The sequence below is a fragment of the Acinonyx jubatus genome, chromosome E3 (genome assembly GCF_027475565.1).
Source record: "Acinonyx jubatus isolate Ajub_Pintada_27869175 chromosome E3, VMU_Ajub_asm_v1.0, whole genome shotgun sequence".
In the NCBI taxonomy this organism is placed as follows: Eukaryota; Metazoa; Chordata; class Mammalia; order Carnivora; family Felidae; genus Acinonyx; species Acinonyx jubatus.
Genome location: NC_069398.1, coordinates 19,579,690 through 19,598,859, shown reverse-complemented (window position 1 = coordinate 19,598,859; position 19,170 = coordinate 19,579,690). Strand labels below are relative to the sequence as shown.

The window sequence follows — 19,170 nt, the reverse complement described above, 5'->3', positions numbered from 1 at the left end:
TTAGAGATTTTTGAGAAATATGCTGTTTTAAAAGTTACTCATCTTGAGCACTGAGTGCTGTGTGTAAATGATGAACCACTGGAATTTACCCCCAAAACCAAGAGCACACTGTACACACTGTATGTTAGCCAATTTGACGATAAATTATTTTAAAAACAATAATAAAATGTGTACTTAAAACAAAAATAAATAAACTTTTAAAAATTGAAAAAAAAAGTTACTCATCTTGTCCTGCTCCTCTCTGTACAATACTGAAAACTAAAAGAACTTGACAACATAGGACCCTCACACCCTTCTGTGTTACTCTCTTACCAATTACACCAAACTTAACTATACTTCTTCTTGGTTTCAAATAATACAATGATTCTGCAAAATGAAAGTATTGACCCCAATAAACTAAGAGGAGTGCTATGTGAACCCCAGGTTACATTTTTGTTTGTGGATATCAACACTTCCCTTGGCAACATGAATGTTTATGTGGCTAGCACATGGGAGGTACTTGTCTCCTAGGACATTTGGTCACCCCTTTTTTCATATATAATTCTAATAAAAGCAGACATTTGACCAGTCCTCTCAACTGTTCTACAGGTTAAAGAGAGAAATCACAAAATATTCTGATTATTTTCCCAGAAGTCAGGAAGATGGAATTTGGTACATGTTTGGGAGACCATTATTGCCAAAGTGTTGAATGACATCACATGAACATATGATAAGAAATTGTTCAGTAACTTTAGGAATTATTAAATAAAATAAAACTTCCCAAGCCACAGCAGCCCAACAAAAGGCCTTGGGCAGGAATAGTTTTATATAATATAATTTAATATAATATAATTTATAAAATATATAATTTATATAATATAATATATGTTTTATATAACATAATTTAGATTATATTTTAGCAGAACAAGGAGGTGTTTGTGTAAAAGCTAATTCATCATGCAGCATATATATTAGCACTTCCTCAGAAATTGAAGCTTGTATTTACAAAATAAGACAACAAGCTACTTGGTTACAAGTCTCCCCTAATGTCCCAGACTCAGATTTGGACTCGTTTTCCAGGTTATTTTCTTGGATCCTCCAAGAAATTAGATCAATTTCCCTAGGATTATTCATATTCCTACTTCTCCTTTGCTATTTAATCATAAAATGTGGTATAAAATGTACAAAAACTATTAACCAAAGTACAAAAATTTTGGTAATGCAGAATGTTAGCTTACAACATGGAACAAAGGATATTTCCAAATAAGTGCAAAAAGTTTCCATTCCTCGAACCCTGATCTACACACTATTTCAGCAGGAAATAGCTAGAGTAGTCATCATCCCAGTTCCCTCAAGAATGAGAAATAATCAAAACACAGTGGGCATGGAAACCAGTAACCAAAGAGTTAACAGGACTAATAAGTGCAACTGCAACTTTTTACCCAAATCTGCTTGTTCTCAGAATGCAGCCTGCCACCATGTCTCTGTAGATAAGTCTTGCCTGATGCCATGATAACAGAAGGTTGATTTAGTTGTCCTGCAGAGACTCAAGCCTTCACTAAGAAACTGACCAGAACCAGGGAATACAACATGGCAGAGAGATAGGGGGACCCAAAGCTTCCTAGTCCCTCAAACACAGCAGTGTTGAGGCCAAAGGACTTTGAATTCCAAGAGTCCAGGCCACAGAGTGACAGAGACATCTCCAGGGGCCCACAAGGACAACCTGGCCCATAGGTGTATGATTGTGAACTGGGAGAGATAAAATGGGTGGCATAGGCATGAAGGGGAGGGATCCCCTTCTGTGGAGAGACAAAGGGGAGAGAAGGGCTGTGGAAGTGTAAGACTATATTTGGACAAGAGAGAAACCACAGACCTGAGATCAGAAAAAAAAAAAAAAGAAATATCCAATTTCTAACTTTGAGGCTTTCTCTGGACTGGAGTCAGCTGCCCTGTTCTCGCACCTGGAAAGGAAGGGAGCCAACCCAGGGCTCAGTAACTAGTTCAGAGACACAGTCCACAGTGGGAGAAAGCAATCCCCTCCCTCATGTGCTGTGGGAAGAATGTATACAGCCATTCAAAGGAAAAAGGACCCTGCCTGTGCCCACCAGCCAGAAACCATTTATCGGTGGGGTGGAGCGGCACTTCTCCCAGAACTGAGGTGCACAGAGTGGGACCCTTTAAGACATCAGGGTTTGAATCCCAGCTGAGCACTAGGGTGGCATAGGAGTCGAGTCAGTGGAGCAAAGAAAAAAAATAGGCCTGCTTATGCCCACACAGTGCTGCGAGGACTACCTGAACGGAGTGGTTTGGGACACCTGGTCTGGGGAAGAGAGACTGGGGTGTCACCATTTTTCTCCCCATCACCAACAAGGTGGGGCTTCAGAGAAGGGACAACAGGCCCACAGTGGAGGCGGGACTCACCTACACCAAACCATACCCTTCAACACCAGGTGACTACATATCTACCAGAGATTGACACTGACCAACCAGACACCCCCTCCTCCAGATGAGTGCTGCCACCGGTTCCAAGGCACCCAGAGGTTTTGCCTTTCCAAATTTAATTCTTGGACAATTCTTAGTTTATATATTTTTTCTTCCTTTTCTCCTTATTTCTTCCCTTCCCTAGTCTGGGTATTCAGGTTGTTGGTTTGTTTAGGCAGACATATTTAATCTATTTTCTTTATACCTGTTCTATATCTCCCTCTTTATTTTCCTCTCTCTCTCTCTCTCTCTCTCTCGCTCTCTCTGAATTAAGCCATATAGTTTTCTGCCTGGTCAATTTTCTTTTTTTTTCTTTTTCCCGTCCACGGTCATTTTTCTCTTTGTATGGGATAAGGCCTGTTCCACCACTACCACCACCCCTTTTTTTTTTAATTTTTTTTCCAGGGTTACTTTAATGAACAAATCAAAGCACACCTGGTACAGAGTCCAAAACAAAACTATGAGGAGGGAGATAAAGAAACTAGAGTCACAACAACAGAGAGTACATAACACACTCCAAAAAACACCTCCTGAAGGTCCAGGTCCTGGACAGTGTATAGTAGTGCTCGCAGGTGCAGGACACATAAGTTTCTAAAACACATAAGGGACAGAAAACTAGCCAAAATGATGAAACAGAAGGATTCTCCTCAAAAGAAATTCCAGGAAGAAATGACAGCTAAAGACTTGATCACAACAGATATAAACAGTATAACTGAACAAGAATTTAGAATAATAGTCATAAGATTAATCACTGGGATTGAAAAAAAAAACATAGACGACAGCAGAGAAACTATTGCTGCAGAGATCAAGGAACTAAAAAATAGTCATGAGGAATTTAAAAATGCTGTAAATGAGGTGCAAAATAAACTAGAGGTGCTGACAGTGAACACTGAAGAGGCAGAGGGGAGATTAGGTGAAATAGAGGATACAATTATGGAAAAAGATGAAGCTGAGAAAAAGAGAGATAAAAAAAAAATTCTGGACCATAAGGGGAGAATTAGAGAACTAAGTGATTCAATGAAATTTAATAATATCCATATCATAGGAATTTCAGAATAAGAAGGGAGAGAGATAGGAGCAATTTGAACAAATCATAGCTGAGAACCTCCCCAATCTGGGGAAAGAAACAAACATTGAAATCCAGGAGGCACAGAAAGCTCCCTTCAGATGTAACAAGAATTGATCTTCTGCATAACATATCATAGTGAAACTGTCAAAATGCAAAGATAAAGAGAGAATTCTAAAAGCAAGAGATCTTAAAGGGGACTCTGTGAGGAATGTTGCAAAGACTACAAAGGACCAGAGACATCACCAAAAAGATGAAACCTACAGATAACACAATAACATTAAATCCACATCTTGCAATAATAACACTGAATGTAAATGGACTAAATGCTCCAATCAAAAGACATAGGGTATCAGAATGGATTTAAAAAAAAAAGACACATCAATTTTCTGTCTACCTTTAGACCTGAGGACACCTTCAGATTGAAAGTGAGTGGATGGAGAACCATCTATCATGCTACTGTAAGTCAAAAGAAAACTGGAGTAGCCATACTTGTATCAGACAAACTAGATTTTAAACTAAAGGCTGTAACAAGAAATGAAGAAGGGCATTATGTCATAATTACAGGGCCTATCCATCAAGAAGAGCTAACAATTATAAATGTTTATGCGCCCAATTTGAGAGCTCCCAAATATATAAAACAATCACAAACATAAGCAATTTTGTTATAAGAATATGGTAATTGCAGGTGACTTTAATATTCCACTTACAACAATGGACAGATCATATAGGCAGAAAATCAATAAAGAAACAATGGTCCTGAATGATATACTGGACCAGATGGACTTGACAGATATTTTCAGAACTTTTCATCCAAAAGCAGCAGAATACACATTCTTCTCGAGTGCACATGGAATGTTCTCCAAGATAGATCATATACTGGGTCACAAAACATCCATCAATAAATATAAAAGAATTTAGATCATACCATGAACATTTTCAGATCACAATGCTATGAAACTTGAAATCAACCACAGGAAAAAGTTTGGAAAACCTCCAAATGTGTGGAGGTTAAAGAACATCCTACTAAAGAATGAATGGGTCAACCAGGCAATTAAAGAAGAAATTTAAAAATATATGGAAACAAATGAAAATGAAAACACGACAGTCAAAACCATTTGGGATGCAGTAAAGGTTGTCTTAAGGGGAAAACACATTGCAATCCAGGCCTATCAAGAAACAAGAAAAATCCCAAATACAAAATCTAACAGCAAACCTAAAGGAACTAGAAGCAGAACAACAAAGAAACCCCAAGGCCAGGAGAAAAAGAGAAATAATAAAGATCAGAGCAGAAATAAACAATATAGGATAAAAAAAAAAAAACCAGTAGAACAGATCAATGAAACTAAGAGCTGATTTTTTGAAAAAATAAGTAAAATTGATAAACCCCTAGCCAGACTTCTTAAAAAGAAAAGAGAGAGGACCCAAATAGATAAAATCACGAAAGAAAATGGATTTATCACAACCAATCCCTCAGAAATACAAGCAATTATCAGAGAATACTATGAAAAATTATATGCCAATAAACTGGACAACCTGGAAGAAATGGACAAATTCCTATACACCCACACTCTACCAAAACTCAAACGGGAAGAAACAGAAAATTTGAACAGATTGATAACTAGTGAAGAAATTGAATCAGTTATCAAAAATGTCCCAACAAACAAGAGTCCTGGGCCAGATGGCTTCCCAGTGGAATTCTACCAGACATTTAAATCAGACTTAATACCTATCCTTCTCAAGCTGTTCCAAAAATAGAAACAGAAGGAAAAGTTCTGGACTCATTCCATGAAGCCAGCATTACACTGATTCCCAAAGCAGAGACCCCACAAAAAAAGGAGAACTACAGGCCAATATCCCTGATGAATATGGATGCAAAAATTCTCAACAAGATACTAGCAAATCGAATTCAACAGCATATAAAAACAATTATTCACCATGATCAAGTGGGATTCATTCCTGGGATGCAGGGCTGGTTCAATATTTGCAAAGCAATCAATGTGATACATCACATTAATTAAAGAAAGGCTAAGAACCATATGATCCTGTCAACAGATGCAGAAAAAGCATTTGACAAATTACAGCATCCTTTCTTAATAAAAAACTCTCAAGAAAGTCGGGATAGAAAGAACATACCTGAACATCATAAAAGCCATATATGAAAAGCCCACAGCTAATATAATCCTCAATGGGGAAAAACTGAGACCTTTCCCCCTGAGATCAGGAACACGACAGGGATGTCTACTCTCACCACTGTTGTTTAACATAGTGTTGGAAGCGCTAGCATCACCAATCAGATGACAAAATGAAATAGAAAGCATCAAAATTGGCAAAGAAGTTGAGCTTTCACTTTTCGCAGATGATTTGATATTCCACATGGAAAACCGGAAAGACTCCACCAAAAAGCTGCTAGAACTGATAGATCAATTCAGCAAAGTCACAGGGTACAAAATCAATGTACAGAAATCTGTTGCATTTCTATACACCAATAATGAAGCAACAGAAAGAGAAATCAAGACTTCAATCCCACTTACAATTGCAGCAAGAATCATACAATACCTAGGAATAAATGTAACCAAAGATGTAAAAGATCTGTATGCTGAAAACTATAGAAAGCTTATGAAGGAAATTGAAGAAGACACAAAGAAATGGAAAAACATTCCATGCTCATGGATTGGAAGAATAAATATTGTTAAAATGTCAATACTACCCAAAGCTATCTACACATTCAATGCAATCCCAATCAAAATTGCACCAGCATTCTTCTCAAAGCTAGAACAAACAATCCCAAAATTTGTATGGAACCAGAAAAGACCCTAAATAGCCAAAGTAATGTTGAAAAAGAAAACCAAAGCGGGGGGCATCACAATCCCAGACTTAGGCTCTACTACAAAGCTGTAATCATCAAGACAGTATGGTACTGGCACAAAAAACAGACACATAGACCAATGGAATAAATAGAGACCCCAGAATTGGACCCATAAATGTATGGCCAACTAATTTTTGACAAAGCGGGAAAGAGTATCCAATGGAAAAAAGACAGTATCTTTAACAAATGGTGCTGGAAGAACTGGACAGCAAGCAACATGCAGAAGAATGAAACTGGACCACTTTCTTACACCATACACAAAAATAAACTCAAAATGAATGAAAGACCTAAATGTGAGACAGGAAACTATCAAAACTCTAGAGGAGAAAACAGGCAACAACCTCTTTGACCTCAGCTGCAATAATTTCTTGCTTGACACATCTCCAAAGGCAAGAGAATTAAAAGCAAAAGTGAAGTATTGGGACCTCATCAAGATAAATAGCTCTGCACTGCAAAGGAAACACTCAACCAAACTAAAAGGCAACAGACAGAATGGGAAAAGATATTTCCAAATGACATACCAGATAAGGGCTTAGCATCCAAAATCTATAAAGAACTTATCAAATTCAACACCCAAAAAGTAAATAATCCAATCAAGAAATGGGAAGAATACATGAATAGGGACTTTTCCATAGAAGACATCCAGATGGCAAAAAGACACATGAAAAGATGCTCAACACCACTCATCATCAAGGAAATACAAATCAAAACCACACTGAGATACCACCTCACACTGGTCAGAGTGGCTAAAATTAACAACTCAGGAAACAACAGATGCTGGCGAGGATGTGGAGAAACGGGAACCCTCTTGTACTGTTGGTGGGAATGCAAACTGGTGCAGCCACTCTGGAAAACAGTGTGGAGGTTCCTCAAAAAATTAAAAATAGAACTATCCTACAACCCAGGAACAGAACTACTAGGAATTTATCCAAAGGAAACAGGAGTGCTGATGCGTAGGGCCACATGTACCCATATAGCAGCTCTTATGGGTGCTATATAGCCAAATTATGGAAACAGCCAAATTATGGAAAGATCCTAAATGCCCATCAAGTGACAGATGGATAAAGAAGATGTGATTTATATGTACAATGGAATGCTGTTTGGCAATGAGAAAGAATGAAATCTGGCCATTTGCAGCAACGTGGATGGAACTGAAGGGTATTATGCTAAGTGAAATAAGTCAGTCCGAGAAAGACAGATACCTTATGTTTTCACTCATATGTGGATCCTGAGAAACTTAGCATAAGACCATGGGGGAGGGGAAGGGGAAAAAAGTTACAGAGAGGGAGGGAGGCAAACCATAGAGCCTCTTAAATACTGAGAATAAACTGAGGGTTGATGGGGGTTGGGGGAGAGGGGAAAGTGGGTGATGGACATTAAGGAGGGCACCTGTTGGGATGAGCACTGGGTGTTGTATGGAAACCAATTTGACAATAAATTGTATTTAATAAAAAATAAATAATAAAAACAAATAAACATTTAAATTTTTTTAATTAATAAATAAAAGCTTTAAAAAGAAAAAGAAACTGGCCAGAACCAGTCATAACCACTGACTGTCTCTGAGAATGCACATATGTCCAATGTATGAACATTTGACATAGAAGGGCCTAAAACCCTATTCTCAGATCATATTATGGACACCAATCTCTGGTTGTGGATTGCATGAAAACATATGCAGAAGCTTCTCGCAGGCACAGATGACAAAATGACTTCAACCTTCCCCTACTTATTAATTTCCTTTATCTGATTTTGAAGTCATGTAGCTCCTCTCCCCTATAGCCAGACTCTTTTTTTGTTTGTTGCCTTAAAAATCTCTGACTCTCCCCCTTAGAGAAGGTGGATTTGAGGCTGGCTTTCCCATCTCCTGGTTGGGCTGCCTCTCGAATAAACCCTTCCCATGCTGCATATTCAATGTCTCAGTGACTGGCTTTGCTGTGCACTAGGCATACAGACTGAGGTTTTATTACCAAATTATCCAAAGCCCTGATCTATAGAAACCAATAAATTCAACTCTTTCTTCTACAGAACAGTGTTTTAAACTATTTGAGGGCCAAGATGTTTTATTTAAAGAGGAATACTTATATGGTGTGGAAAACAAAGAAATTTAAGGCAGGGTCCCCTTTCTCTCCACATTTGCAGCCTTGTGGGAATTAATTTCTGATAGTATTTCTAAAATACAATACCCAGAGTTGAATACAGCATGAGCCAAGGCAAGCTCCAGCAATATAACCATATTCATCCAACTATGATCACCCCAGTCCTCTTGGCTTACAAGAGGCTGCTAAGCAATGGTGGCACCTGCCTGAGCTCTAAACCAAGCACAGGAGTCTCTGCTGACCCCCAGCCATCAGCTGCTTTCTTCCCCAGATACCTGGCTCCCTGCCACACGACGATAAGACAGCCCTGGAGGGTAGAAGAAGGTGATTGTGGTTCCATAGGAGTCTTCACCATCATTCCACACTGTCACTTTCATATTCAGCTCCAGGGTACTCCCCACCACCAGAGTCTTCAAGCTAGTTGTTGGGGTAGAGGGCAGGAGATAATTCTGGGACTGGGGCTAGAAATGGTCTGGGGATAAAACACAGAGTGAGGAAGTAGGGAAGAAATGGGGTACAGATTGTCTGTTTCTGAGCACAGGGTAGAAATGTTAGGGAGAGCCAGAGCAGGAGCTCCAGGTTCAAGAAGAGGGGTTGGGGAACCAGAGCAGGTCTAAGGAGTGGTAGCTCACCCTGAGAAGTCAAAGGAGATGCCAAGGTCATCCTGACAGACATGGTCAGTTCCACAATTCTTCTCAAAGGGAAGCTGAAAGGGAAGGCAAAGTGACGTTTTCCCCAAGTTCTGGAGTCCACACCCACACCCTCCACTCCTTTCTGGAAGATTCCAGTACCAGGACTCACAGAGGCCACGAAGTATCGCTGAGCATCCACAGCCAAGATAGGCTGGAGGTTTCCAAAGGAAGGGATAGGTTTGCCCACCAGGGAGAAGTTGAGACGCAAGGTGATGGGGGTCACTGAGTCCTCCACACAGGCCTAGAGAATGGACATTGAAAACAGCAGTAGCTAAGGAATGCATCCTCACAGTCACTAGCTGTGTCCTGTTCCCTCATCTGTAAAATGTAAAATCTGTGTGCAATGACTATAATTCCACCATGCAGAACCTCTGCTTTGCCTATTTTCTTCCTTGAATTCCTTACCCCCAGCCTCCTACACAGCTCACTCATTCTATTCAGGATCTTTCCAAACTCTACCTGCTCAAGAGGTCTCCCCAATACCTTCTCTGCTCTACTCCCTGACTTTATCCTTTTTTTTTAATTTTTTAAATGTTTATTCTCTTTTTTTTTTTTTTTGAGAGAGAGAGAGAGAGAGAGCAAGTGGGAGAGGGGCAGAGAGAGGGAGACACAGCATCCAAAGCAGGCTCTAGGCTCTGAGCTGTCAGCACAGAGCCTGACACAGGGCTCAAACTTATGAACCACAAGATCATGACCTGAGCTGAAGTCAGATGCTCAACCGACTGAGCCACCCAGGTGCCCCGACTTTATCTTTCTTCATAGCATTCATCACTATCTGACATCTATTATCTAGGAACTTGATTGCTTTTGGCCTTCCCCTAGAGTTTCCCATGATCATGCTGTGTCCCCAGTGCCTCAGACAAGGCCTGTCTCAGAGAAGCAGTTCCTAAAAGAATCCCAGTACATCAACCCATAGCTCTCTAAAGCAGTGGTTCTATCCTAAAATCCAGCTATGTAGCCTCGGCAATTACAAGTGGCCCATCCATTTATTCGTTTGCTCACTCACTCATTCAGCTAACAATGTTATGCACCTCCTGTATGCCAGGTGCTGTGCTGGGGCTGAACCACAGTGAGAATCAGAACACACTCTGTTCTTTCCCTGCCCAGCCCACTGCCAGCCTCAGAATCTCTGCCATCCCCGGGACTTCAAAGTCCCCTTACCAGGAGGAGCAACCTCACGGTCTCACAGTACTGTCTCAGCCCAAGGACTCGGACATGAGTCAGATTCCGGGCTTTTGTCTCCTCAAAGATGGCACGGGGATTCTGGCGGCCAGGGTCGAGGGTCAGGTCAAAGGTCACAGAGCTTTGGAGGTCACCTGCAGGGGAAAGGAGGGGATAAGGAGAGATGAAAGAGCCAGAAATTCCTCAGGTGGACAAGGTTCAAGGCAGGAGACAGGAGTCCTGAGCTGAGGGATTCCAAGTGTCAGGGTATCTTGGGCCAAAGAGGAGAGGACTCACCCAGCTGATTCTTGGGACTTTCATAAATACGAAGGCAGACGTTGGCATCACCCAGTGCCTTGACAGAGGCTGTCTCTTCCCGACATTCAAACACAGACCTGGCAATCTCTGCAGATGTGAATTGGATATTCATCCACACCCTGAGCACAGGTCTGGTCCTATGAGTGGAAAACTGAGCTGATGGCAGGCCCTTGATCCCAGGAAGACAACGTGGGATGGGGATTGGGAGGCTGGAGTCCTACATGGACTTAGGATACCATCTGGAAGTGTCTGAGAAAGGCTTTCTCACCTTAGCAACATCACCTGCCCCTGGGCCCCCACAGCCAGGTCCACCAGTCCATCCAGGGTAAGGTCCTGACCCCCACTCAGTGACTGCCCAAAATACTGGAGGCTGGGGGAAAGCTGGGAGCCTGAGATCCGCTGGTGAGAAAGGGAACGGCAAGTCAAGTTGAGGGTGAGGGAAACGAGTTGGAAATTAGCAACAAGAGGAACAGGAAGGTATGAATGTGGGAGACAGAAAGAAGAGGTGAGTAGTGAAAAGATGTCACCAGAAGTACTTAAAAAGAGGAGGTGGGGTGGGGCAATGATGACTAAAGAAAAGGAAAGATCCCTAAGACATAAGTGAAGACATGGTGATTGAAAGTCTGGCCTGGCGACCTGGGTCTCATTCATTCATTAATTTACTTAGTCTCAGGTTCAATTATGGAGCCTCCACTCATGAGTATGAGGCCTTGGGCCAGGATCTGATCTTACTGTGCCTCAGTTTCCTCATGCTTCATATGGGGATAATAATACCTCAGAGTTTAGCTGTGAGTAGTAAATGAATTAATGCATATAGTTCTTTGAACAGCACCTGGAAAAGTCGCTAGTCAGTTACTGATTATGATGAGTATTAGGGCTAAATGGGACCTCAGAGCTCATCTGACCCACCTCCTACTTTTCGGACAGTGCCAAGGCCACATGACCTTTAAGAGATCAGCTCCATATCTGAAATCAGATCCTCTGACACCATGCCCTAGGCCCCTTTTTGCTCCCAAGGGCGACCATATCTCTTCAGAGGACAAGGGATGGGAAGTGGCTGTACCCATAAGAAAATGCTCTGGAAACTTGCCTCCCCTGTGCATTCCTTCTCTTTTATTTCCATTGCCCCTGTAATGACAAATCCCTTGAGTAATGTGTCCTTTAAAATCTCTGGACACTGCTGGGACTGGCAGACATTAAGCATAGTCATATTAAATAAAGAGTAATTTACCAATTACTAAGGATGTCTAGAAAGGAAGAGGCAGGAAGTGATATACAAACCCAGTCAAATGGCTTCATGCTCAAGAAAACTGATCTTACCACCATATCCTCAGGTTTGTGTGGGGCCCAGTGGGAATAGGGTAAGTCCTTCCCAGTCAAGTATGTTGTGGGATACATCATGGTGGGAAGGAGAAAAATCATGGTGGGCCAGCAAATCTGGAAAGGTCTCCTCTTAGAGTCCTTATACCCTCTTGGGTATAACTCAAGTGATATTTGCAATTGAGATTTTTCATAGATATGCTTCTAAGCAGCTGTAGCAACGTGAAGTTAAACAGGTGGTGTGGAATGAATGCAGTTTCTTGACATCTGGTGTTATTGTCAACAGAGCCTTTCACCCTCTTCTTAAACTTCCAAGTTCTTTAGTGGCGCCTGGGTGGGTCAGTAGATTAAGCGTCTGGCTCCTGATTTCAGCTCAGGTCATGATCTGCCAGCTTGTAGCAGTGCAGAACCTGCTTGGGATTATCTCTCTACCTCTTTCTGTCTGCCCCTCTACTACTAGCACACCCTCACTCTTGCTCTCTCTCAAAATGAATAAGTAAACTTAAAAAAAATTTTCCAAGTTATTTAGAACCCCTCCCACAGTTAAACTGTATTAACAATAGTTGATTATAATACTGTAACACCAATTATATGCCAGGCACATGTGTATATTTATACTATGTATGTACTCTATATGTACTAACTCATTTAATCCTCACAGAAGCAGCCAAGTGAGGTTGGTTCTCTTATTATCACCATTTTACAGATGAGGAAACTGAACACAGAGAGATTGTAATGACTAAGACCACGTAGCTGGGAAGTAACAGAACTGTAGAGACCTTCTTTGACATTTTTGTTGTAACAGCTTTTTGAGATATAATTCACACACCATACAATTTACTCTTTTAAAGCATACAAGTCAGTGGTTTTAGGATGCTCTCAGAGTTATGCTACCATCGCCAAATCAATGTTAGAACATTTTGATCACCCCCCAAGAAAACCCATACCCCTTATCACCCACACCCATGTTCCTCATTTTCCTCCATTGCCAGTCCCTGACAACCCCCAATCTACTTTCTATCTCTGTGAATTTACCTATTCTGGACATTTCATATAAATGGAATCATACAATATGTGCCCTTTTGTTTCTGGCTTCTTTTTACTTAGCATTATGTTTTCAAGTTTCATCCATGTTGTAGAAAATACTAGTATTTCATTCCTTTCATGGCCAAGTAATATTCCATCATATAGGTATTTATTTACAACAGAATTTATCTGCTCATCAGTTAATGGATATTTAGATTATTTCCATCTTTTGGATATTATGAATAATACCCCTATGAACATTGATGTATAACTTTTTGTGTGGACGTAGGGTTTCAATTCTCTTGGGTGGAATTGCTGAGTCATAAGGTAACTCTACGTATAACCTTTTGAGGAACTGCCAGATGTGTTCCAAAGTAGCTGCAGCATTTTACATTCACACCAGCAGTGTTTAAGGATACCAAACATTCAACATTCTCACCAACACTACTTATGATCCATCTTTTTATTGTAGCCATGCCAGTGGCTGTGAAATGGTATCTCACAGTGGTTTTGATTTGCTGATGACTGATGACTAATGATGTTTAACATCTTTTCATGTGCATATTTGTCCTTTGTATATCATCTTTGGAGACATGTCTATTCAAATCCTTTGCCTATTTTTTAATTGAGGCTTTCTTTAACTTTTGCCATGAAAAGAAACCCTCCCTTTTCAGGAGAAACTGCCCCATGGATAAAGTACTCCTGCTAGACAGATATTTGGCAGGATTACTAATGACATGAGGAAATAGTCATAAAGCATCAAAGGAGAAGGGGTGAATAGACAGGCACACGGAGGCAGCCCGACCTAAACTGGCAACAGGGAGCCACCAAGAGAGCCAGCACTGGGTTAGAAGTCAGGAAATTGAAGCCTCCCTCATCACCATTCCTAATCCACTATAAACCTTGGACAAATCACTGATTTTCTCCATGCCCCAGATTTCATCTCTAATGTAGGTTTGCTAATGCCTGGCTTATATACCTTGTAAAGCTGCTGGGGGATTAACAGGTCTGGATAGAGAGCTCACTCAAGAATCAAGTCCTAGATTTACAGAGGAGAAATGGTGGCATAGGAGGACGCTGGGCTCACTGCGTCCTGCTGGTCACTTAAATTCCACCCACATCTGCCTAAATAACCCAGAAAACCGCCAGAAGACTAGCAGAACGGACTCCCCAGAGCCAAGCATAGACAAGAGGTCCACGGAAGAGGGTAGGAAGGGTAGAGAGGCGGTGCGCACTACACGGACTGGTGGGAGGGAGCCAGGGCGGTGGAGGGGCAGCCTGCCTGGCAAGGTGGAATCCCCTAGTCTGGCTTTAAAAAGCGGAGGGGCCAGACTACATGAGTTCTGACAGCCAGTGGGACTTAACATCTGGAATGTTATAAGTCACCAGCTCGGCTCAGAGAGCAGGAGGGCAAGAGGACACCAGGAGGGAGAGGTGTTGAGCCCTGGAAGACAGAGCTCAGCTCAGCAGGGAACAAAGGCACTGGCCATCGCCATCTCTCCCTCCCATCCCCAGCCGAAATTCCAAAGCGAACCATTTCCTGTCACTGAAATTGCTTGCACCACGCAAACACCCAATGCTGTGCTTCTGTGGATCCATCCCTTCGACGGGTCTGTCTGCCTCCCTCCCAGTGCTGCAGGGCCCCTTGTGCAGGGGAACACTGATGGCAAAGTGAGCTAAGCCTGCCCCTCCCGCCCCTGTACACCTAGGGGATCCACCCCAGCTAATATGCCAGATCCCATCAAAGCAGCACCACAAGCCTGGCAGTGTGCAAGTAGCCCAGACAGGGACCACACCACTCCACAGTGAGTCCTGCCCCTGGGAGAGTGGAACATAAAGTACACACCAGTCTGACTGTGGCCCCAGTGGTGGGCTGGGGACAGACATCAGGTCTGACTGTGGCCCCACCCACCAACTCAAGTTACTCCAGACAGCACAGGGGAAGTACCCTGCAGTTCTGCGCCACTCCAGGGACTATCCAAAATGACGAAATGGAAGAATTCTCCTCAAAAGAAACTCCAGGAAATAGCAACAGCTAATGAATTGACCAAAAATGATTTAAGCAATATAACAGAAAAAGAATTTATAATAATCATCATAAAATTAATCGCTGGGTTTGAAAAAAGTATAAAGGACAACAGAGAATCTATTGCTACAGAGATCAAGGGACTAAGAAACAGTCATGAGAGCTAAAAAAAAAAAATGCTATAAATGAGGTACAAAATAAAATGGAGGCCACCACAGCTCGGATTGAAGAGGCAGAGGAGAGAATAGGTGAATTAGAAGATAAAATTATGGAAAAAGAAGAAGCTGAAAAAAAGAGAGATTAAAAAATCCAGGACTATGAGGTGAAAATTAGAGAACTAAGTGATGCAATGAAACGGAACAATACCCATATAATAGGAATTCCAGAAGAGAGAGAGAAAGGGGCTGAAGGTGTACTTGAACAAATCATAGCTGAGAACTTCCCTGATCTGGGGAAGGAAAAAGGCATTGAAATCTAAGAGGCACAGAGAACTCCCTTCAGACATAACTTAAATCGATCGTCTGCATGACATATCATAGTGCAACTGGCAAAATACAAGGATAAAGAGAAATTTCTGAAAGCAGCTAATGCTAAACAGGCTCTAACTTACAAAGGTAGACACATGAGAATAGTCGCAGACCTATCTACTGAACTTTGGCAGGCCAGAAAGGAATGGCAGGAAATCTTCAATGTGATGAACAGAAAAAATATGCAGCTGAGAATCCTTTATTCAGCAAGTCTGTCATTCAGAACAGAAGGAGAGATAAAGGTTTTTCCAAACAAACAAAAACTGAAGGAATTCGTCACCACTAAACCAGCCCTACAAGAGATCCTAAGGGGGATTCTGTGAGTGAAATGATGCAAGAACCACAAAAGACCAGAGAAATCACTACAAGCATAAAACCTACAAACATCACAATGACTCTGAACCTATATGTTTCAATAATAACACTGAATGTAAATGGACTAAATGCTCCAACCAAAAGACATAGGGTATCAGAATGGATAAAAAAAACAAGACCCATCTATTTGCTGTCTACAAGAGACTCATTTTAGACCTGAGGAGGTCAGGTCCATTCATGCTACTGGAAGTCAAAAGAAAGCTGGAGTAGCCATACTTATATCAGACAAACTAGAATTAAATTAAAGGCTGTAACAAGAGATTAAGAAGGGCATTATATAATAACTACAGGGTCTATCCATCAGGAAGAGCTAACAATTATAAATGTCTATGCACCAAATACGGAAACCCCCAAATATATAAAACAATTAATCACAAACATAAGCAACCTTATTGATAATAATGTGGTAATTGCAGGGAACTTTAATAATCCACTTATAACAATGGATAGATCATCTAGACACAGGATCAATAAGGAAACAAGGGCCCTGAGTGATACATTGGATCAGATGGACTTGACAGATATATTTAGAACTCTGCATCCCAAAGCAACACAATATACTTTCTTTTCAAGTGCACATGGAACATTCTCCAAGAGAGATCACATACTGGGTCACAAAACAGCCCTTCATAAGTATACAAGAATTGAAAGCATACCATGCATACTTTCAGACCACAATGCTATGAAGCTTGTAATCAACCACAGGAAAAAGTCTGGAAAACCTCCAAAAGCATGGAGGTTAAAGAACACCCTACTAAAGAAGGAATGGGTCAACCAGGCAATTAGAGAAGAAATTAAAAATATATATGGAAACAAATGAAAATGAAAATACAATGATACTAATGCTTTGGGATGCAGCGAAGGCAGTCCTGAGAGGAAAATGCATTGCAATCCAGTCCTATCTCAAGAAACAAGAAAAATCCCAAATACAAAATCTAACAGCACTCCTAAAGGAAATAGAAGCAGAACAGCAAAGACACCCCAAACCCAGCAGAAGAACAGAAATAATAAAGATCAGAGCAGAAATAAACAATATAGAATCTAAAAAAACTGTAGAGCAGATCAATGAAACCAAGAGTTGGTTTTTTGAAAAAATAAACAAAATTGATAAATCTCTAGCCAGGCCTCTCAAAAAGAAAAGGGAGATGACCCAAATAGATAAAATCATGAATGAAAATGGAATTATTACAACCAATCCCTCAGAAATACAAGCAATTATCAGGAAATACTATGAAAAATTATATGCCAACAAACTGGACAATCTGGAAGAAATGGACAAATTCCTAAGCACCCACACACTTCCAAAACTCAAACAGGAAGAAATAGAAAACTTGAACAGACCCATAACCAGCGAAAAAATTGTATCAGTTATCAAAACTCTCCCAACAAATAAGAGTCCAGGACCAGATGGCTTCCCTGGGGAATTCTACCACACATTTAAAGCAGAGATAATACCTATCCTTCTCAAGCTTTTCCAAAATAGAAACAGAAGAAAAACTTCCAGACTCATTCTATGAAGCCAGCATTACTTTGATTCCTAAACCAGACAGAGACCCAGAAAAAAAAAGAGAACTACAGGCCAATATCCCTGATGAATATGGATGCAAAAATTCTCAACAAGATACTAGCAAATCGAATTCAACAGCATATAAAAAGAATTATTCACCATGATCAAGTGGGATTCATTCCTGGGCTGCAGGGCTGGTTCAACATTCCCGAATCAATCAATGTGATACATCACATTAATAAAAGAAAAGATAAGAACCATATTATCCTGTCAATCAATGCAGAAAAAGCATTTGACAAAATTCAGCATCCTTTCTTAATAAAAACCCTCGAGAACGTAGGGATAGAAGGAACATACATAAACATCATAAAAACCAATTATGAAAAGCCCACAGCTAATATCATCCTCAATGGGGAAAAACTGAGAGCTTTCCTCCTGAGATCAGGAACACAGGGGGATGTCCACTCTCACCGCTGTTGTTTAATATAGTGTTGGGAGTGCTAGCATCAGCAATCAGACAACAAAAGGAAATCAAAGGATCAAAATTGGCAATGATGAAGTCAAGCTTTCACTTTTTGCAGATGACATAATAGTATACATGGAAAACCTGATAGATGCAGCCAAAAGTCTGCTACAACTGATACATGAATTCAGCCAAGTAGCAGGATACAAAATCAATGTACAGAAATCAGTTGCCTTCTTATACACTAATAATGAAGCAACAGAAAGACAAATAAAGAAACTTATCCCATTCACAACTGCACCAAGAAGCATAAAATACTTAGGAATAAACTTAACCAAAGATGTAAAAGATCTGTATGCTGAAAACTTTAGAAAGCTTATGAAGGAAATTGAAGAAGATATAAAGGAATGGAAAAACATTCCATGCTCATGGATTGGAAGAATAAATATTGTTAAAATGTCAATACTACCCAAAGCTATCTACATTTTCAATGCAATCCCAATCAAAATTGCACCAGCATTCTTCTCGAAGCTAGAACAAGCAATCCTAAAATTTGTATGGAACTACAAAAGGCCCCGAGTAGCCTAAGTAATTTTGAAGAAGACCAAAGCGGCAGGCATCACAATCCCAGAATTCAGCCTCTACTACAAAGCTGTAATCATCAAGACAGCATGGTATTGGTGCAAAAACAGACACATAGACCAATGGAATCGAATAGAAACCCCAGAATTAGACCCACAAATGTATGGCCAACTAATCTTTGACAAAGCAGGAAAGAATATCCAATGGAAAAAAGACAGTCTCTTTAACAAATGGTGCTGGGAGAACTGGACAGCAACCTGCAGAAGCATGAAACTAGACCACTTTCTTACACCATTCACAAAAATAAACTCAAAATGGATAAAGGACCTGAATGTGAGACAGGAAACCATCAAAACCCTAGAGGAGAAAGCAGGAAAAAAACCTCTCTGGCCTCAGCTGCAGCAATTTCTTACTTGAAACAACTCCAAAGGCAAGGGAATTAAAAGCAAAAATGAACTATTGGGACTTCATGAAGATAAAAAGCTTCTGCACTGCAATGGAAACAATCAACAAATCTAAAGGCAACCAAGGGAATGGGAAAAGATATTTGCAAATGACATATCGGACAAAGGGTTAGTATCCAAATCTATGAAGAGCTCACCAAACTCCACACCCGAAAAACAAATAACCCAGTGAAGAAATGGGCAGAAACCATGAATAGACACTTCTCTAAAGAAGACAT

General features: G+C 40.7%; 1 protein-coding gene across 2 annotated transcripts in view; it reads right to left on the bottom strand.

Annotated features, from left to right (window-relative positions):
- The window catches only part of ITGAX (integrin subunit alpha X), a 45,005-nt gene that overhangs the window by 15,872 nt on the left and 9,963 nt on the right, over window positions 1-19,170 (bottom strand). The window contains exons 15-20 of one of the 2 annotated variants that reach the window (XM_015076897.3): window positions 10,931-11,061; window positions 10,642-10,799; window positions 10,345-10,499; window positions 9,293-9,424; window positions 9,124-9,197; window positions 8,767-8,908 (exon numbers count right to left, since the gene is read on the bottom strand). The exons of the other annotated variant lie outside the window; for it this stretch is intronic. Coding sequence (XP_014932383.3) covers window positions 8,767-8,908; window positions 9,124-9,197; window positions 9,293-9,424; window positions 10,345-10,499; window positions 10,642-10,799; window positions 10,931-11,061 — 792 coding nt within the window. The remainder of the gene's footprint in view (window positions 1-8,766; window positions 8,909-9,123; window positions 9,198-9,292; window positions 9,425-10,344; window positions 10,500-10,641; window positions 10,800-10,930; window positions 11,062-19,170) is intronic. 2 annotated transcript variants of the gene reach the window in all.